This window comes from Cervus elaphus, chromosome 1 (assembly GCF_910594005.1).
Source record: "Cervus elaphus chromosome 1, mCerEla1.1, whole genome shotgun sequence".
Lineage (NCBI taxonomy): Eukaryota > Metazoa > Chordata > Mammalia > Artiodactyla > Cervidae > Cervus > Cervus elaphus.
In genome coordinates, this window is record NC_057815.1 from 31,423,632 (window position 1) to 31,443,184 (window position 19,553).

At 38.4% G+C, this 19,553-nt stretch overlaps 1 protein-coding gene across 4 annotated transcripts in view; it reads left to right on the plus strand.

Moving 5' to 3' along the window:
- ELMOD1 (ELMO domain containing 1) overlaps positions 1 to 19,553 on the plus strand; it is an 82,955-nt gene that overhangs the window by 42,305 nt on the left and 21,097 nt on the right. For all 4 annotated transcript variants that reach the window (XM_043898224.1, XM_043898229.1, XM_043898239.1 and 1 more), the window contains 2 exons: positions 1,453 to 1,582; positions 18,331 to 18,464. In XM_043898224.1, the coding sequence (XP_043754159.1) occupies positions 1,453 to 1,582; positions 18,331 to 18,464 (264 nt within the window). The remainder of the gene's footprint in view (positions 1 to 1,452; positions 1,583 to 18,330; positions 18,465 to 19,553) is intronic.

Here is a 19,553-nt window from a genome sequence, read left to right on the forward strand (position 1 = left end):
GTCCTCTGTTGATTTTCTGGGTGATGAGTACCACTGTGCCTTTTTCCTAAATTTAAATATCAAATTCAGGTTTTTTTTAATTGAGCATTCAGTTTTATATAAGTTTAGTGTTCTGGGTTACCTGACACTGCCCTTTGTGTTTGAAATAAACATACAGTCCTAAAATAAGATTTTCTATTGCCCTCAACTTTGAGTTAAACTCTATACATCTCTTCCCTCTCAAAAAGATGGTTATGACACTGTCATTGTGATTATGATGTCATTGTGATTATGATGACCACTGCAACAAAAAATGTTCAAATTTAATGAGTGAATTAGAAGTCAGAGTATATTGAACAGTAATTCTTGGCTTGAATCATATGAAATTGCTATTGTTGAATCACAAAGTTGAATGACTACAAAGAAACTAGCAGCCATCAAATGAGTACAGGAGGGTAATTTATGTAACAGTAATTTATAGAAAACAGGATCTTGGTGATTATTTAGTCACCTGTTCAATGAACTCATAATGTTATTTGACTGCTTAAGGAGACTCTATTTTACGTTTTGTGTTGTAGGAGAGAAAAACAGCATTCAGATCACAGGAAATAATGATCATCTCTATGTCATGCTTGCCAGATTGATTTTTGTTCCCATGATATGTTTTAAGGGGAAAATCACACAAACTGTACATTCAGAGAAGACTGAGAAAGATAGTAAAACATCTGAAAACCATGTCCCATGAGAAGGAACTGAAGAAAGTGGGGATTTGAGATAAGACCCTGGAGATGAGACTAGAAGAAAATTCCTGTCTTAAAATTAATATACATGTCAGGGAAATGTGGAAATAAATTTTCTCTGACAACAGCATTTGAACCATTTTGTAATAAAGCATGTTTGGTTTCAGCATAAGAAAAAGCATTCAGACAAGTAGAGTGGTTCAAATGGAATGGGAAATGTAAAATAGTGAGTTCTTTCTCTTGGCATTGCCTTATCTGTCAGGGGTGCTTGCAAGCAGAAGTGTTTTAATTTTTGTTGTTTTCATTTGTTTTGAAATTTCTCTTACCCCTAAGCCCCTGGGATGATTTCTTTCTCTCACACTAATAGCTGCCCCCGCACACCCTTCTGAAGAGTTTCTGATATATCTACCTAAGCGAGTAAAATGATCCCTAAGAAACTGTGACCACCTGTATTTTCTACATCTTTCAAGTCACCTGCATAAAGAGCTCCCATGTTTTTAAGCCATATTATTGCAATTTGACCTAAGAAAAAACTGGAATGAGATAAATTTTAACTAACTTCCACAATTGTCCATGTGGAGTTTCAGTTAAAAATTGTGCTTCTATTAGATCCTATTTCATAAATATTATATAAATATGAAAAGCCCTATTGTACATACATCAAGTGAACAAATGTCAAAGAATATGTTTTGTTTTTCCTAATATGTATTTCTTCTATTTTTTAAAACCTTAGATTGGGAATCTCTCTTCAGGCTTGCCTTCTGCAAATTGTTGGCTACAGAAACCTTATTGCAGATGTGGAAAAACTGCGCAGAGAATCCTACGATTCTGATAATCCCCAACATGAAGAGATGCTTTTGAAGGTTAGTACTTGAACACCTTTCAGTTCTTCACTTAGGTCAGCTAATGTTTGCCAAGCCCCTGCTGTGTGCTAGGCCCTGGTCTGGATGTGGGGGAAACAAATGTGAACATGACATGAACACTGAACTAAGAGGTAAAGCCTACCTTTTCTTGCTAGTTCAGATGTTGAAGGTTAATTTTTCAATAGAAAATTCATGTGAGAAGTTAAAAATAAAGCCACTTTTCATGTGTAATCTGAAAAGGTATCAGAGGTGATTTCTATGGCCTCTCACATTTGGCTCAAGTTCAGATTGTTTAGAGCTTCCTTGGTGGCTCAGATGGTGAAGAATCCTGTGCAGTGCACGAGACCTGGGTTGGATCCCTGGGTTGGGAAGATGGGAGAAGGGAATGACAACCCACTCCAGTATTCTCGCCTGGAAAATTCCATGGACAGAGGAGCCTGGTGGGCTACAGTCCATGAGGTCACAAAGAGTCAAATACAGCTGAGCAACTATAGTACTTTCCCTTTCACTTAGATTGTTTAACTGTGTTGAAAGCCAATAGAAATAGCATTTGTCAAAGAGTGACCTAGGATTTCCATTTATGGCTTTCAGTAGATGGCAAAGAAGATAAAGTTGGTTTCTGCTTCCACAATAACTCCCTGGGGAAATTACCCAAGATCTTAATGCTGATTATTTATTCATGTAACTTGGAGAGTATTAAAGAGTAGGTAAAAGTTTATATATGGTGTATTAAAGCTGTTTGAAGAATAATACACAGTTTTAAACACTCCTTCTTGGCTGTCAAAGCAAAATCTTAAAAATCTTATCTGATTTGATACTGTATTATGACACATCAATAAAACTTTAAAAAATCAAGACACATCTTTAGAACTATTGTTTTATAAATTCATTTCTGAAAACAGATTTTTAAGTTGGAGTGCTTCTTTGTCTTTTTCTAGAATTCAAAACGGCAGTAATGAAATTGGAAGAAAACATTTGTTTAGCCGCTTTAACTTATTTTATTGAAAAATGTAAATAGAAACTGTAATTTGGAAAATGTATCCTTTTGTGATTTTGTGTGTAGTATGTATTTTTGTATATGTAAATACTTAAGCAGATGACTCTTTTATCCCTACTAATGAGTGCTAGATCTGATGTCAATCTTTAAAAGTAACAATAGTTTCATTCTTAACAATGGTTTCTTCTTTTTCTCCTCTGCTTACTTTTAGCTACTTAGTGGCTGAGCTTCATCCCTTTGGTAGTTTTTTCCCTGTGTTCTGCTAGGGATAGTCAACTTTAATTAAATGAACTCAAAGGCGGGAAATAAGAGGTGATGAAAGAGAAAAGAAGTGTTGTAGTTAACGCACTGGCCATATGCTCCTGAACAGTTCATTAAAATGACTAAAATGCCCTCTGAATCAATGACATTTGGTTACCTGATATACATCATCTTAGTTGATCTGTTGTATGTGTCCTGGCACATAGGTTTTCAGCAAAAATGAGTGAATGAATGAATTATTGAAGTCATTAGATACAGATCAAGAACTTTTATGATATGACTTTTATCTGTGGTCACAATTTGAGTATGTCGGTGTTATTTTTATAGTCACAGCTATAAGAGATAGGCGGGGGATGATTGTTTCTGTTATTTAGTAGCTAAGTCGTGTCTGACTCTTTTGTGACCCTATGTACTGTAGCCTGCCAGGCTCCTCTGTCCATGCAGTTTTCCAGGCAAGAATAGTGGACTGGGTTGCCATTTCCTTCTCCAGGGGATCTTCCCAACCTAGGGATCAAGCCGTGTCTCCTCCATTGGCAGATGGATTCTTGATGATTGTTATCTTAATTTTTTTCATCATTAACTTTATTTAAAAAAACTTTTTTTATAGAGGTACTGTTGATGTACAATATTATGTTTCAGGTTATACACAGTCAAATTGAAAATGAAAGTGGCTCAGTTGTGTCCAATTCTTTGAGACCCCATGGACTATACAGTCCATGGAATTCTCCAGACCAGAATGCTAGAGTGGATAGCCTTTCCCTTCTCCAGGGGATCTTCCCAACTCAGGGATTGAACCCAGGTCTCCCATATTGCAGGAGGATTCTTTACCAACTGAACTATCAGGGAAACCCTAAATAATAATTCATAATTTTCAAAGGTTATACTCCACTTACTTATAAAATATTGGATATATTTCATGTGCTATACAAAATACCCTTATAGCTTATTTTATACATAGTAGTTAGTACCTCTTAATTCCCTACTCTTATCTTGCCCCTTCATGCTTCCCTCTCCCAACTGGTAACCACTAGTTTGTTCTCTATATCTGTGATACTTGTTTAACGTTTTATTTACTAGTTTCTTCTTCTAGGTTCCATATGTAAGTGATATCGTGTAGTATTTTTCTTTTTCTGTTTGATTTATTTCACTTAGCATAATATCCTCCAAGTCCATAGGGCTGAATTCCATTGTATGTATAATATATATACCATGTCTTTATCCATTTATCTGTTGCTGGGCACTTAGTTTGCTTCCATATCCTGGCAACTGTAAATAATGCTGCTATGAACATTGCAGTACATGTATCTTTTCAAATTAGTGTTTTCAGTTTTTTTGAACATATATTCAGGAGTGGAATTGCCGAGTCATATAGTAGTCCTATTTTTAGTTTTCTGAGAAACTGCCATACTGTTCTCAGTGAATGCACCAATTTATATTACCACCAACAGTATACAAAGGTTATCTATCTTTTCTCTACATCCTCACCAGCAGTTTTTACTTGTGGTTTTTTGATGATAGCCATTTTGACAGAAATGAGGTGATATCTCATTGTGGTTTTGATTTGCATTTCTCTGAGGATTAATGACGTTGAGCATCTTTTAATGTATCTGTTGGTGAAATATATGCCCTCTTAGAAAAAAAAAGTCTATTCAAATCTTCTGCCTAATTTTAATCATATTTTTTTAAAATTTTTATTGCAGTACAGTTGATTTGCAATTTGTGTTAGTTTCTGGGGGCTTCCTAGGTGGCTCGAGTGGTAAAGAATCCCACTGCCAATGCAAGATACACGAGAGATGATAGCTTCTGGTATATAGCAAAGTGATTCAGTTTCATACGCACACATATGTATATATATATTCTTTTTCATATTCCTTTCCATTATGGTTTATTACAGAATAATGAACACAGTTCTCTGTGCCATACAGTAGGAATTGTTGTTTATCCATTCTACATTTAATAGTTTGCATGTGCTAATCCCAAATTCCCAATCAATCCCTCCTTACCCACTGTCTTGGCAACCACAAATCTGTTTCCTATGTTCTGAGCCTGTTTCTGTTTTGTAAATAAGTTCATTTGCATCATACTTTAGATTTCACATGTAAGTGACACCATATGGTATTTGTCTTTCTCACTTACTTCTCTTGGTATGATTATCTCTTTCTTGTTGTTCAGTCACTCAGTCATGTCTGACTCTCTGCGACCCCATGGACTGCAGCATGCCAGGCTTCCCTGTTCTTCACCATTTCCCAGAACTTGCTCAAATTCATGCCCATTGAGTCAGTGATGTCATCCAACCATTTCTTCTGTCTTCCCCTTCTCTTCCTGCCTTCAGTCTTTCCCAGAATCAGGATCTTTTCTGGTGAGTCAGTTCTTCCCATCAAGTGGCCAAAGTATTGGAGCTTCAGCTTCAGCATCAGTCCTTCCAATGGACATCAGGACTGATTTCCTTTGGGATTGACTGGTTTGGTCTCCTTGCTGTCCAAGGGATTCTCAAGAGTCCTCCAACACCACAGTTCCTGCAAATGGCATTATTTCATTCTTTTTTATGGCTGAGTTGTGTTCTATTTTTATCCATTCATCTGTCAATGGACAGTTATGTTGCTTCTATATCTGGGCTGTTGTAAATACTGCTGCTATGAACATTTGGGTACAGGTATCTTTTCAAATTATACTTTTGTCCAGATATACGCCCAGGAATGGGATTGCTGGATCAGATGATCAGCCTATTTTTAGTCTGTTGAGGAGACGCCACACTGTTTTCCACAGTAGCTATACCAGTTTACATTCCCACCAACAGTGTAGAAGGATTCCCTTTCCCCCACACCTCTCCAGCATTTGCTATTTGTAGCCATTTTAATGATGGGCCATTCTGACCAGAGTGAAATGATATCTCATTGTGGATTTGATTGGCATTTCTGTAATAATTAATGATGTTGAGTATTTTTTTCATATGCCTACTGGCCATCTGTATGTTTTCCTTGGAGAAATGTCTGTTTAGATCTTCTGCCCATTTTTTGGTTGGGTTGTTTGTTGTTTTGTTATTGAGTTGCATGAACAGTTTGTATATTTTGGAAACTGAGCCCTTGTTGGTTGCATTGTTTGCAAACATATTCTCCCAGTCCATAGACTGTCTTTCATTCTGTTTATGGTTTCCTTTGCTAGGCGAAAGCTTGTAAGTTTGGTTATCCCCTGTTTGTTTATTTTTGCTTGTATTTCCATTGCCTAGGGAGGTTACTGGTGCTAGACTTTGTTTATTGAGAGGTTTTATTATTTTTTTTTTCATATTACTGATTCACTTTCATTACTTGCAATAGAACTGTTTATATTTTCTATTTCTTCTCCAGTCAGCCCTAGGATATTGCACTTTCTAGGAATTTTTCCATCTCTTCTAGGTTGTTCATTTCATTGGCATACAGTTGTTTATAGTAGTCTCCTACAATCCTTTGTGGGCTTTCCTGGTGGCTCAGATGGTAAAGAGTCTGCCTGCAGTGCAGGAGACCTGGGTTCGATCCCTGGGTCAGGCAGTCCCTTGGAGAAGGGAATGGCAACCCACTCCAGGATGCTTGCCTGGGAAATCCCATGGACAGAGGAGCCCGGCAGGCTACAGTCCATGGAGTCACAAAGAGTCGAACACAACTGAGTGACTTCATTTTCTTCACGATCATTTATATTCTGTGGTGTCAGTTGTAATTACTTGTTTTTTTCCTTGTTGAGTCTAACTAAAGGTTTATCAATTTTGTTTATCTTTTCAAAGAACTAGCTTTTAATTTCATTGATCTTTATATTATTTTCTTTGTCTCTGTTTCGTTTATTTCTGCTCTGATCTTTATGATTTTGTTACTTCTGCTAACTTAGGTTATTGTTTGTTCTTTTTTTAGTTGCTTTAGATGTAAGATTAGGTCTTTATTTGCATTTTTTCTTATTTCCTGAGGTAAGGTAATAGGTTTTATTAATATAAACTTCCCTCTTGGAATTACTTTTGCTGCATTCCTGGGTTTCAGATCATTGTGTTTTCATTTGTCTCTAGGTATTTTTAAATTTTCTCTGATGTCTTCAGTGATCCATTTGTTTTTTACTTTTATATTACTTAGCCTCCATGTGTTTGTGTTATTGTAGTTTTTTTCTTGTTGCTGCTGCTGCTTCTAAGTCACTTCAGTCATATCCAACTTTATGCGACCCCATAGACGGCAGCCCACCAGGCTCCCCCATCCCTGGGATTCTCCAGGCAAGAACACTGGAGTGGGTTGCCCTTTCCTTCTCCAATGCATGAAAGTGAAAAGTGAAAGTTAAGTCGCTCAGTCGTGTCTGACTCTTCACGACCCCATGGACTGCAGCCCACCAGGCTCCTCGTCCATGGGATTCTCCAGGCAAGAGTACTGGAGTGGGGTGCCATTGCCTTCTCCCATTTTTTTTTCCTTGTAGTTTATTGCTAATCTCATAGCATTGTGATTAGAAAAGATGCTGGATATGATTTAAATTTTCTTAAATTTTTAAGGCTGACCTTGTGGCGTAGCATGTGGTTAATCCTGGAATATGTCACATAGCTCCTGAGAGTAATGTATATTCTGCTGCTTTTGAATGGAATGCTCTATAAATATCAATTAAGTCCATCTGGTCTAATATGTCATTTAAGGCCTATTTCCTTATGATTCTCTATACGGATGATCTGTTTGTTGATGAAAGCAGAGTGTTAAGTCCTCTACTATGATTGTGCTGTCGATTTCTCCCTTTATGGTTGTTAGTATTTACCTTACATATTGAAGTGCTCCTATATTGGGTGCATATATATTTATAATTGTTGTACCTCCTTCTTGTATTGATCCCTTGATCATTATGTAGCATCCTTCTTTGTCTCTTATAACAGTCTTTGTTTTAAAGTCTATTTTGTCTGATACAAGTATTGCTACTCCAACTTTCCTTTGATTTCCTTTTGCATGGAATACCTTCTTCCAATGCATCACTTTCAGTCTGTATATATGCCTACATCTGAGGTGGGTCTGTTGTAGACAGCATATATAGGGGTCTTGTTATAGTATCCACCCAGCCAGTCTATGTCTTTTTATTGGCACATTTAACCCATTTACATTTAAGGTAATTATCCATATGTGTATTCCTATATCAATTTTCTTAATTGTTTTGGGTTTGTTTTTATAGGTCTCTTTCATTTTCTTCTCTTGTGATGACCATCTTTGGTGTTGTGTTTGACTTGCTTTTACTTTTCTGTGTGTATATATTGTGGTGTGGAGGTTTGCTGTTCCCATCAAGTTGTGATATAACAGTTCATCTGTTTACATGGTTTTTTGTCTGTCTGTTTGTTTTGTTTTGTAAATTGCTAGTCTCTTTCCCACCTAGAGAAGTTCCTTTTGTTGCACAGTTGATTGGGTGATTCTCTTAGCTTTTGCTTGTCTGTGAAGCTTTTGATTTCTCCATCAAATCTGAATGAGGCCTTCTAGGTAGAGTGTTCGGCTGTCGGTTCTTCCCTTTCATCCCTTTAAGTATGTTGTGCCACTCCTCTGTCTTGCGGAGTTTTTCCTGAGAAATCAGCTGATAACTTTATGAGAGTCCCCTTGTATGTTATGTAGTTTTTCCCTTGTTGCTTTTAAGATTTTATCTTTGTCTTTAATTTTTGTCAGTTTGATTACTCTGCATCTCAGTGTGTTCCTCCTTAGGTTTGTCCTGCCTCGGACTCTCTTCTAGATCTTTGTTAAACATTTCTTACATCTTCTCAATCTTTGCTTCCATTTTCCCCCAACATCCTGTATTATCTTCAGCATTATTCTGAATTCTTTTTGTGGCAGATGGCCTATCTCCACTTCATTTCATTGTTTTTCTGGGATTTCATCTTTTTCTTTCCTCTGAAACATAATCTTCTGCCTTTTCATTTTGTTTAGCTTTCTGTGATTGTAGTTTTCTTTCTGGATGCTGCAGGATTTCAGTTCTTTATGCTTCTGTCTGCCCTCTGGTTGATGAGGCAATCTAAGAGGCTTGTGCAAGTTTATTGTTGGGAGGGACTGGTGGTTAGTAGAACTGTATCTTTCTCTGGTGGGCAGGACTGTACTCAGAAAACTTTAATCTGCAGGGTGGGCCTGCACTCCTTTTCTGTCAGTTGTTTGGCCTGAGGCAACCCAGCCCTGGAGCCAGAGGCTCCTCTAGGCCTCTAGGAGGGCTTACACCAATGAGTACTTCCTAGAACTTCTGCTACCAGTGCCCTTGTACCCACACGTAAACCACAGCCACCCCCACCCCTCTGCAGGAGACCCTCCAACACTAGCAGATAGATCTGGTTCTGTCTCCTTTGTTCACTGCTCCTTTTCCCTGGACTCTGATGCACACAGGACTTTGTGTGTGCACTCCAGGAGTAGAGTCTCTGTTTCCCCTAGTCCTGTGGAAATCCTGCAGTCAAATCCACATTGGCCTTCAAGATCAGATTTCCTGAGAAGTCCTAGTCCCTTTGCCTATTCCCCAGGTTGGGAAGCCTGACGTGGGACTCAGAACCTTTGCAACAGTGGGAGAACTTCTATGGTATAATTGTTCTGCAATTTGTGGGTCGCCATTACGCTAGTATGGAATTTGATTTTATTGTAATTGTGCCCCTTCTACCATCTCATTGTGGCTTCTCCTTTGTCTTTATACATGGGGTGCTTTTTTTGGTGGGTTCCAGCATCTTCCTTTTGATGGTTGTTCAGCATTTAGTTGTAATTTTGGTTCTCTTACAGAAGGAGGTGAGCGCACATTCTTCCACTTCACCATCTTGAACCAATCTCCTGCTTTTTTTATTTTTATGATCTAGTAGGTTGATTATATCTCCCACACTTGGAGTAGTGGCTTTTTGTAGGAGATGTCCTATGTGTCCCAGCAGTAAACTTCCCTCTCTTTACCCGAGCTTTATGTTTTAGGGAGTCCACCTGTGAGAACTGCATGGGCTCTTCTGTTGTGGGGAGCTGATTATGTAGGCAGTGTGGCAGACTTGTTAGTCACTGATCCCGTTGGTTGCCAGACTCTGCTTTGTGTGGGGGCTTCTGCCTGCTGGCTGGTGGGACCAGGTCAGGCGGCAGCTGCTGCAGAATCGTGGGTAGCCCTGAGGCTCGTGCTGGCACATTGGTGGGTGGAGTGCAGGTCTAGGGAGCTGGCTGCAGGACCAAGGGGGTCCCAGAGCTGGTGTCAGATTGCTAGTGGATGGAGTCAGTTCCTGATACAGTTGGGTGTAAGGTCTGGAGCACCCCAAAGCTTGTATTGTTAGCCTGCTAATAAGTGGGGCCAGAGCCTAGCTGGTCCCAGTGCAGGGCCTGGCCTACTGGCCGATAGGCCATGTACATAGGCTTGTGACTGTTATCTGCTCCCTGGTGGGTGAGGCTGCTCTAGAGGCTAGAGAAGGTCCCCTAGGGAGCAGGGCCAGAACCCAGGTGATTCTTAGACTGGTGCCTGCCCAGTAATTGAAGGAGTTGGATTCCTGGTTCTCTGATTGGAAGGGCCATATTCCAGAAGCAACTGTGGGTTTAAAATGTCATAAGGTCACCTAATCTGCTGGTGGGTGGGGCTCTGTCCCCGTCCAGTTAGTTGCTTGGCCTGAGATGTCTAAGTGCTGGTGCCTGCAGTATTCTGGGCCAGAGCAGGGCTGGGTCCTGGGTCTACAGTGGTGCTTGCCAGTACCACTATCCATGTGGTAGAATGAACTCCTCAAAATAGCAGCCATAAGAGTCTGTGTTCTCGGGGTGAGCTGCAGTTGCCTTCTCTCCCCCTGGAAGACTCTGCAAGATCAGCAGGTAGGTCTGACCCAGGTACCTATCAAATTAATGCTTCTTGGCTGAGTCCCACTGCGTGTAAGATTTTGTGTGTGCCCTTTAAGGGTGAAGTTTCTATTTCCCCTAGCCATTTGGTAACTCAGAAAGAAAGACCCCACTGACCCTCAAAGTCAGATACTCTGGGGGCTCATCTTCCCAGCACAAGACCCCCAGGCTGGGGAGCCTGATATGAGACTTAGACCTCTCACTCCTTGGAGAGAACCTCTGCATTTCTAATATCTAATTATCCTCCCATTTGTGGATCACCCACCTGGAGTATGGGACATGACTATATTGTAACTCCACCCCTCCTACCCGTCTTGTTATTCCTTCTGTTAATCTTTAGTTGTAAAAGATTTTTTTCTGGTAGATTTTGGTCTTTTTCATTGATGATTTTTCTGTAAATAGTTGTGATTTTGATGTGCCTGTAGTAGGAAGTGAGCTCAGAATCTTTCTACTTTGCCATCTTGCCCAATCTTGCTTTTCATTACTGCAGAGATAAGCAAACTAAAGTATGTTAGTCCAGTCTCCAATTCACACAGCTAGTGAATTAAATAGGCACTTTGAGGAAAGACATATGTTCTACCCTCAAATGGCTTGTAATCTAATTTGGGAGGTATTCTACATCTACAAAAGTCACTAAATCTTATCCATAGAGTGTCTCTAAAATACCTCTCAAATGATTTCTGTTCCCACTGCCTTATTTTAGCCATCATTTCCAACTTGAGCTAATAGAATAGCCTTTTAATTCTGCCACTGACCATTAGCCTCCTTCCTTCCATCTTCTAAAGTACCACTGGAGGGATTATTTTCATTGTATTCTCAATTACAAACTTCAGGTTTCCGGTGTCTGGTAGTAGAAAACCAGAATGCATCTTCACATGCATTTTGGACCCTTCCCAGTTTATTTCTTTAAGCTATTTCTCCTTTATCCTATTATGTACAGTACATTTTGCCGCATACTCTTGTCATTCACCATGACCCAGATTAAGCCACGCCATCCAACTTGGGCTTCACAAAATTCTTTAGAGCTAAAATAAGAAAACCAAAACTTGTAGGTCAAAATCTGGCCTGTCACCCATTTTTCTAAGTAAGGTTTTATAGGAGCACATCCATGCTCATTGATTTATATGTTGTCTATGGCTGCTTTTATACCCCATTGAAAAAATCAAGTAGTTGTGGCAGTGAGCTTATAGCCAACAAAGCCTTAAGATATTTGCTGTCTAACCCTTTACAGACAAAGTTTGCTGACCCTTGGTTTAGAGGCTTGAGTGATATATTGCCAGATTGTTTAATTGCTTTCATTTATATAAACATAAGAGACCATTATCAGTGTTTCTTCTTATAAACTATGAAAAAGAAATCTGGGGCTTCCCTGGTGGCTCAGCAAAGAATCTGTCTGCCAGTGCAGGAGACATGGTTTCCATCCCTAGCCCAGAAGGATGCCACATGTCACAGATCAACTAAGCCCAGGCACCACAACTCCTGAGCCCATGTGCTGCAGCTATCAAAGCCCATGTTTCTAGAGCCTCCACTCTGCAACAAGAGAAGTGACTGCAATGAGAAGCCCATGTACTATTGCATCTAGAGAATGGCCCCTGCTCACCACAACTAGAGAAAAAGCCCAGCAACGAAGTCCCAGAACAGCCAAATAAATTAAATTATTTTAAAAACCCAAAATTATAAAGTTATTTTAAAAAGAAAAGAAAAAAAAAAGCCTTGATTGTTATGGTCATTTAAGCATAGGCTGGGATAAAACTGATTAACATCAGTTTACACTTATGTAGCACTGTCCATATGCGTTATTCAAACGGACATCCTTATTAAGTGTTTTCTAACCAAATTAATAGTAAAGGCAAAACTTTAGGTGCATTCATGTACTTAATGGGAAAAATTTAACTCAAAATTAAGAGGTCTGATCTTAGAGCTGCTGCTTCTTCAGTGGAAACATAGACAAATGCCCTTTCTCTTTCTGTTCTGCAGCAAACCAGAGACAGGGCAGAAGTGTTCAAATACACTTGCGATAAAGTCTGAATGCAAAGAGGAGAGAATTAAACAGGGCACAGGATGGTGGACTGACTCAGCATGCAGCTTTCACATCTCTGGCTTGTCATCTGCACAAGAATGACCCTTCTAACCCTTGTCTTCTGCGGATGGCAGGTGGCTTTGTAATAATTCTACTCCCAGTAGTATAGCCTTAGATGGCTAGACTCATCAAAGCCCCCCACCAGAGGCCCACCACCTTAGTTAAGATTTCAGTCAGCTTCCAGGTGCAAGAAATGACCTTACCTTTCAGAGCTACCCTGCTGCCTCCTGGTATTTTTCTGGGAAGAGCCTATCTATCAGAAGAGAATCCAGTAGGCAGTAACTCAAGCATTCTTACAGGAAATGTACACTTGGTAGCACTTCATGTAAGTGGTTTAGCATCACTGGTTTTCATTTTCCATGAAAGTGACGTTAAGAAATTAAGAACACTTTTTAGCCATTAATCTCGTCTGTTGTGATACAGGAAATTATTAAAATGGAATTTCTTTTTTAAATTTATTTTTAAAACATTTTATCATTCAAAGCTTTTACTTTCCCAAACCAAGTATTCTCTGAATGAAGGAAGTTTATCATTTAACTGTAGAAATGAAATGCTTGCTGTTGGCATTTTACTCCACTCACTTGATCAAACCAGGTATTTTTAAATGGTGTAGGGCCTTGAGATTACTTCCAGATATTGTTCAAGTGAATATGATGAGCTTTACAATCTGTTTTTGTTTGCTTGGTTTTCACTGTGGCAGTAACCAAATCAGTTCCCAGAGGATTTTTTTTTTAAGGAGATCTTTTCTCTCAGTTTTTTGTACTCGTCCAGTGAATTATAGCATTTTGTCTTTTGATGAATAAAGAGCACTGGCAAATTCTTATATGGGGAATATAACAAGAGATTTCTGGGAGCTTCCCTGGTGGCCCAATAGTAGAGAATCCACCTGCCAATGCAGGAGACACTGGTTCGATCCCTGATTTGTGAAAACCCCACATGCATCAGAGCAGCTAAGCCTGTTTGCCACAACTCTTGAGCCTGTGCCCTAGAGCCCAGGAGCTGCTCTACTGAGCCCATGTGCTGAAACTACTGAAACAATAGAGCCCATGCATCATAAAAAGAGAAGCCACTGCAATGAGAAGCCTATGCGTTGCAACTAGAGAGTAGCCCCGCTTGCCTCAACTAGAGAAAAGCCTGCGCAGCAATGAAGAACCGGCACAGCCAAAACTAAATAAATATTTTTTTTTAAAAAAAGAGATTTCTTATATCAGTTTGATATTTTACTTTCAAGCATGATAGATATACTTTCTTTTCTCTGAAAATTTTTCTCACCCTTTAGATTGAATTTACCTCTTGTGCTAAAACAAAATATTGTATCATTTGAATAATAAGTAATTTTGCATTAATGCCTAAAAGAACTTTGATGAATTACAACTTTTTGTTAGTATTTCCTGTCATTGAACTTTCCTTTATACTATGTCAGATGTGACATATACTGTTCCCTTTAAGTTTTAAAATCCATATGACAGAATTAGCAATTTAAAAGGTGAATTATAGGGAGGGGGGATCAGGATGGGGAATATGTATAAATCTATGGCTGATTCATATCAATGTATGACAAAACCCACTGAAAAAAAAATAAAGGGAAAAAAATTTTTTTAAAAAATTAAAAAAAAAATAAAAGGTGAATTATATCTTAAATAGTAACAGGAAATTTTATATTTCTATTTATCCTTGTCTATAATGAAGATATAACATGAAATGTTATTAATATCCTAAAAAGTAAATTGTTTACATACCCATCTTCATTTACTAGAAAAAACTAATATTTTGAACATTACATATATATACAGTTGAGGGTTTCAGTTTTTCTCACTCTCTCAAGTAGTAATACATACTGCATTTATTTTTCAATAGGAAGTTGAAAAAGTACAACCAGTTTCTTAAGCAGTGAAGAGCATAATGTCTAGAATTTATATTTGTCCAGTAAAATGCAATTGATCATAAATTATTTTAGGTAACTGTTAACAATGATAATATCTTTTTGAGGTTTATTCCTGAACATTATCCAAGAAAGCAATGGCAACCCACTCCAGTACTCTTGCCTGGACATTCCCATGGACGGAGGAACCTGGTAGGCTACAGTCCATGGGGTCACTGAGAGTCGGACTCGACTGAGTGACTTCACTTTCACTTTTCACTTTCATGCATTGGAGAAGGAAATGGCAACCCACTCCGGTGTTCTTGCTTGGAGAATCCCAGGGATAGGGGAGCCTGGTGGGTTGCTATCTATGGGGTCGCAACAGAGTTGGACACAACTGAAGCAACTTAGCAGCAGCAGCAGCATGAACATTATTATCTTTTTATTTTTCATTGTTGCTCAGTTGCTCAGTCATGTCTGACTTATTATGACCCCATGGACTGCAGCACGCCAGGCTTCCCTGTCCTTCACTGTCTCCCGGAGTTTGCTCAAACTCATTTCTATTGAGTTAATGATGACATCCAACCATCTCATCCTCTGTCGCCCTCTTCTCCTCCTGCCCTCAGTGTTTCCCAGCATCAAGGTCTTTTTCAATGAATTGACTCTTTGCATCAGGTGGCCAAACTATTGGAGCTTCAGCTTTAACATCAGTCCTTCTAGTGAATATTCAGGGTTGATTTCCTTTAGGATTGACTAGTTTGATCTCCTTGCTGTCCAAGGGACTCTCAAGAATCTTTCCAGCACTACAGTCCAAAAGCATCAATTCTTCAGTACTTAACCTTTCTGGTCCAACTGTCACATCTGCACTTGACTACTGGAAAAACCATAGCTTTGGCTATATGGGCCTTTGTCGACAAAGTGATCTCTCTGTTTTTTAATATGCTGTCTAGGTTTGTCATAGCTTCTTTTCCAAGAAGCAAGTGTCTTTTAATTTCATGGCTGCAGTCACAGTCCACGGTGATTTTGGAGCCCAAGAAAATAAAGTCTGTCACTGTTTTCACTTTTTTCCCCATCTATTTGCCATGAAGTGATGGGAGTGGATGCTATGATCTTAGTTTTTTGAATGTTGAGTTAAGCCAGCTTTTTCACTCTCCTCGTTCACCTTCATGAAGAGACTCTTTAGTTCTTCTTCACTTTCTGCCATAAGGGTTGTATCATCTGCATATCTGAGGTTATTGATATTTCTTCCAGCAATCTTGATTCCAGCTTGAGCTTCATCCAGCCCAGCATTTCGCATGATGTTCTCTGCATACAAGCTAAATAAGCAGGGTGACAATATATTTTTATTTTTAATTGAAGTGTAATTGCTTTACAATGGTGTACAGCCACATGAAATAGCTCTATGTATATACATATCCTCTCCCTATTGAGCTTCCCCACCACCGTCTCACCCGTCTCGGTCATCACAGAGCACCATGCTGAGCTCCCTGTGTTCTATAGCAACTTCCCACTAGCTATCTGTGTTGCACATGGGTGTATATATATTTCAATGCTGCTCTCTCAATTCATCCACCCTCTCCTTCCCGCTGTATTCACAAGTCCATTCTCTACTTCTGTGTCTCTGTTCTTGCCCTGTAAATAGGTTCATCAGTACCATTTTTCTAGATTCCACATATATGTATTAATATATGATATTTGTTTTCCACATTCTGACCTACTTCACTTTGTATAACAGGCTCTAGGTTCATCCACCTCACTACAACTGACTCAAGTTCATTCTTTTTATGGCTGAGCAATATTCCATTGTGTAGATTGTACCACAATTTCTTTATCCATTTTCTGTCCATGGACATCTAAGTTGCTTCCATGTCCTACTTATTGTAAATAGTGCTGCAGTGAACATTGGGGTACATGTGTCTTTTTGAATTATGGTTTTCTCAGGGTATATGCCTACTAGTGGGATTGCTGGGTCATATGGTAGTTTTAGTCCTAGTTTTTTGAGTAATCCCCATACTGTTCTCCATAGTGACTGTATCCATTTACATTCCCACCAACAATGCAAGAGGGTTCCCTTTTCTCTACATTCTCTCTCGCATTTATTGTTTGTAGACTTTGTGATGGTAACCATTCTAACAGGTGTGAGGTGATACCTCATGGTGGTTTTGATTTGCATTTCTCTAATAATGAGCAGTGTTGAACATTTTTTCATGTGTTTGTTGACCACTTTGTATGTCTTCTTTGGAGAAATGTCTGTTTAGGTCTTCTGCCCATTTTTTGATGGAGTTGTTTTTCTGATATTGCATTGCATAAACTGCTTGTATAGTTTGGAGAGTGATCTTTTGTCAGTTGTTTCATTTGCAATTATTTTCTCCCATTCTGGGGATTGTCTTTTCATTTGTTTATAGTTTTCTTTGCTTTGCCAAAGCTTTTAAGTTTAATTAGGTCCTGCTAGTTTATTTTTGTTTTTATTTCCATTACTCTAGGAGGTGGGTCAAAAGGATCTTGCTGTGAATTGTGTCAAAGAGCGTCCTGCCTATGTTTTCCTCTAAAGAGTTTTGTAGTTTCTGGCCTTATATTTCAGTCTTTAGCCCATTTTGGGTTTATTTTTGTGTATGGTTTTAGAAGGTGTTCTAGTTTCATTCTTTTACATGTAGCTGTCCCATTTTCCGAGCACCACTTATTGAAGAGGCTGTCTTTTCTCCATTGTATATTCTTGCATCCTTTGTCAAAGCTAAGGTGCCCATAGGTACATGGGTTTATCTCTGGGCTTTCTATCTCATTTCCTTTGTCTGTATGCCTGTTTTTGTGCCTGTACCATATGCTGTGATAACTAGCTTTGTAGTATAGTCTGAGTTCAGGAAGGTTGATTTCTCTAGCTCTATTTTTCTTTCTCAGGGTTGCTTTGGCTGTTCAGGATCTTTTGTGTTTCCATACAAGTAGCAAAATTTTTTGTTCTAGTTCTGTGAAAAAAAATGTCATTAGTAATTTGATAGGGATTGCATTGAATCTGTAGATTGCTTTGGGTAGTGTAGTCATTTTCACATATTGATTCTTCTAATCCAAGAACATCTTTCTTTGTTCAACTATATGATCCTTATTTATTCTCATCCCTGTTATAGATGAGAAATGAAACTCAAGTCAGTTCACTTTCTTTTTGTTAACAGTGCTGCTAATTGTTTTGCTATAAAGTTAGCTAATCATTTCTGAGGACTTGAATAATGCATGACCTCAAAATTATTCCTTTTCTTCCCTTCCCTTTACTCTCTTAAATGTTTTTGAAGATTCCAAAAATCTTCTGTAGAAGATTGTGTGTATGTATACACACATATACACATAAACATATCACTGACTAGGAACTAAAACAGAAAGATTAAACACACTAAAATATACACAAGTATACATTCCATTGCCTTCAGTACAATGACATCATCACATGTCATTCAGCCTCTGGAAAATTCCACTGTATTTTTATGAGAAGATGAGAGTAAAAAGACAACTAACCTCTTAGTTCTATTACAAAATAATTTTTGCTTCCCAGGCTTCCTGGAAACATCTTAGACTCCCTCAAGGAGTCTTTCAGTCATACTTTGAGAGCTGTTGTCATAGATAATTGAAAGATAACCAGATCTGCAATTGTAATATACTTGCATATATTCAGATTTCCCAAGTTCTTCTTAATAGTGTAGTTTACTAAATTTTAGCCAGTAAGAAATAGTATTATATCTGTGTATATTAACAAGCTAATTTTTTCTTTGTCTTCAGTTATGGAAATTCTTGAAGCCCAATACTCCACTGGAATCCCGGATTTCTAAGCAATGGTGTGAAATTGGTTTCCAAGGTGATGATCCTAAAACAGATTTCCGAGGAATGGGACTTTTGGGACTGTACAATTTGCAGTAAGTAAAATGAAGAATGGTTGAGTTTTAAAGTGATGTCTGGCCTCCTCATATTGAAATGTCAAAGTTGAGTTATTAGTCCTAGAGGCCACTGCCCAGAAGACTCCAAGTAAACATTCAAGTCCTCTGACTTCAACTCAGGTTCATAAAATTTAAAAAACTACTACCATCTTCCTTTTATCTGGCAAACTTTATGCATTCTTTTAAACAAGTCTCAAATTTATTTTAATTATTTTATTATGAAACATTTCCATTGTATACAAAAACAGAGGAGAGATTATAAAGAATCCCCTTTATACTGATCATCCAGATTTAGTAATTATTGACATTTTGAAATACTTGCAGCACTTTTTTTTGGTAGAATTATGTTAATGAAAATCTTATACTGTTTGTAGTTTCAGTCTCATATGTCAATATGTAGCTTTAGAAGACATGAATATTACCTTATGTTAACCCCAATGACATTATTACACCTAACAAAATTAACAATGATTCCTTGGTATTATCTATATATCCTGACCATATTCAAATTTCCCAGTTCTCTCAAAAATGTCTTTTATAGCTGGTTTGTCATAATCCAGTTCCATGTAAGATCTCTGCATTGCACTTAATGATTATCTCTCTGGTCTTTTTTAATTCAAGCAATTTCTCCCCCTCTGTCCTCCCCTTTTGCACCCCCAATCCTGTCATTAAACTCATGCAAGAATCTAGGTCAACTTTCCTGTACTATGAAATATCCCACAGTCTATATTTGTCTGTTTGCATTTGTACCCATCGTGGCATTTCTTGAAAATAAGAGATATTCGAAAACACTTGAATAGGTTCATGTTGAGAGTGTAGCATCCGCACTGTCAGTTTTACGCTGAAATGAGTCAGAGGAATCACAGCCTGATGTCTCCATTGCCGTCTAGCCATTTAACCATTTCCTAATTTTGTTTTTCTTCCCACAATTTTTGGCTGGAAATCTGTAAAGACTGTTTCTTTTATTAAATACGGTTGTTTGGTTTCTCTAAAAGACAGGCAGGATAGCTGCTCAAGTAAATAAGTTACCAATTTTCAGAGGAAGGAGTTGGTGCCCTAGTGCTTTTG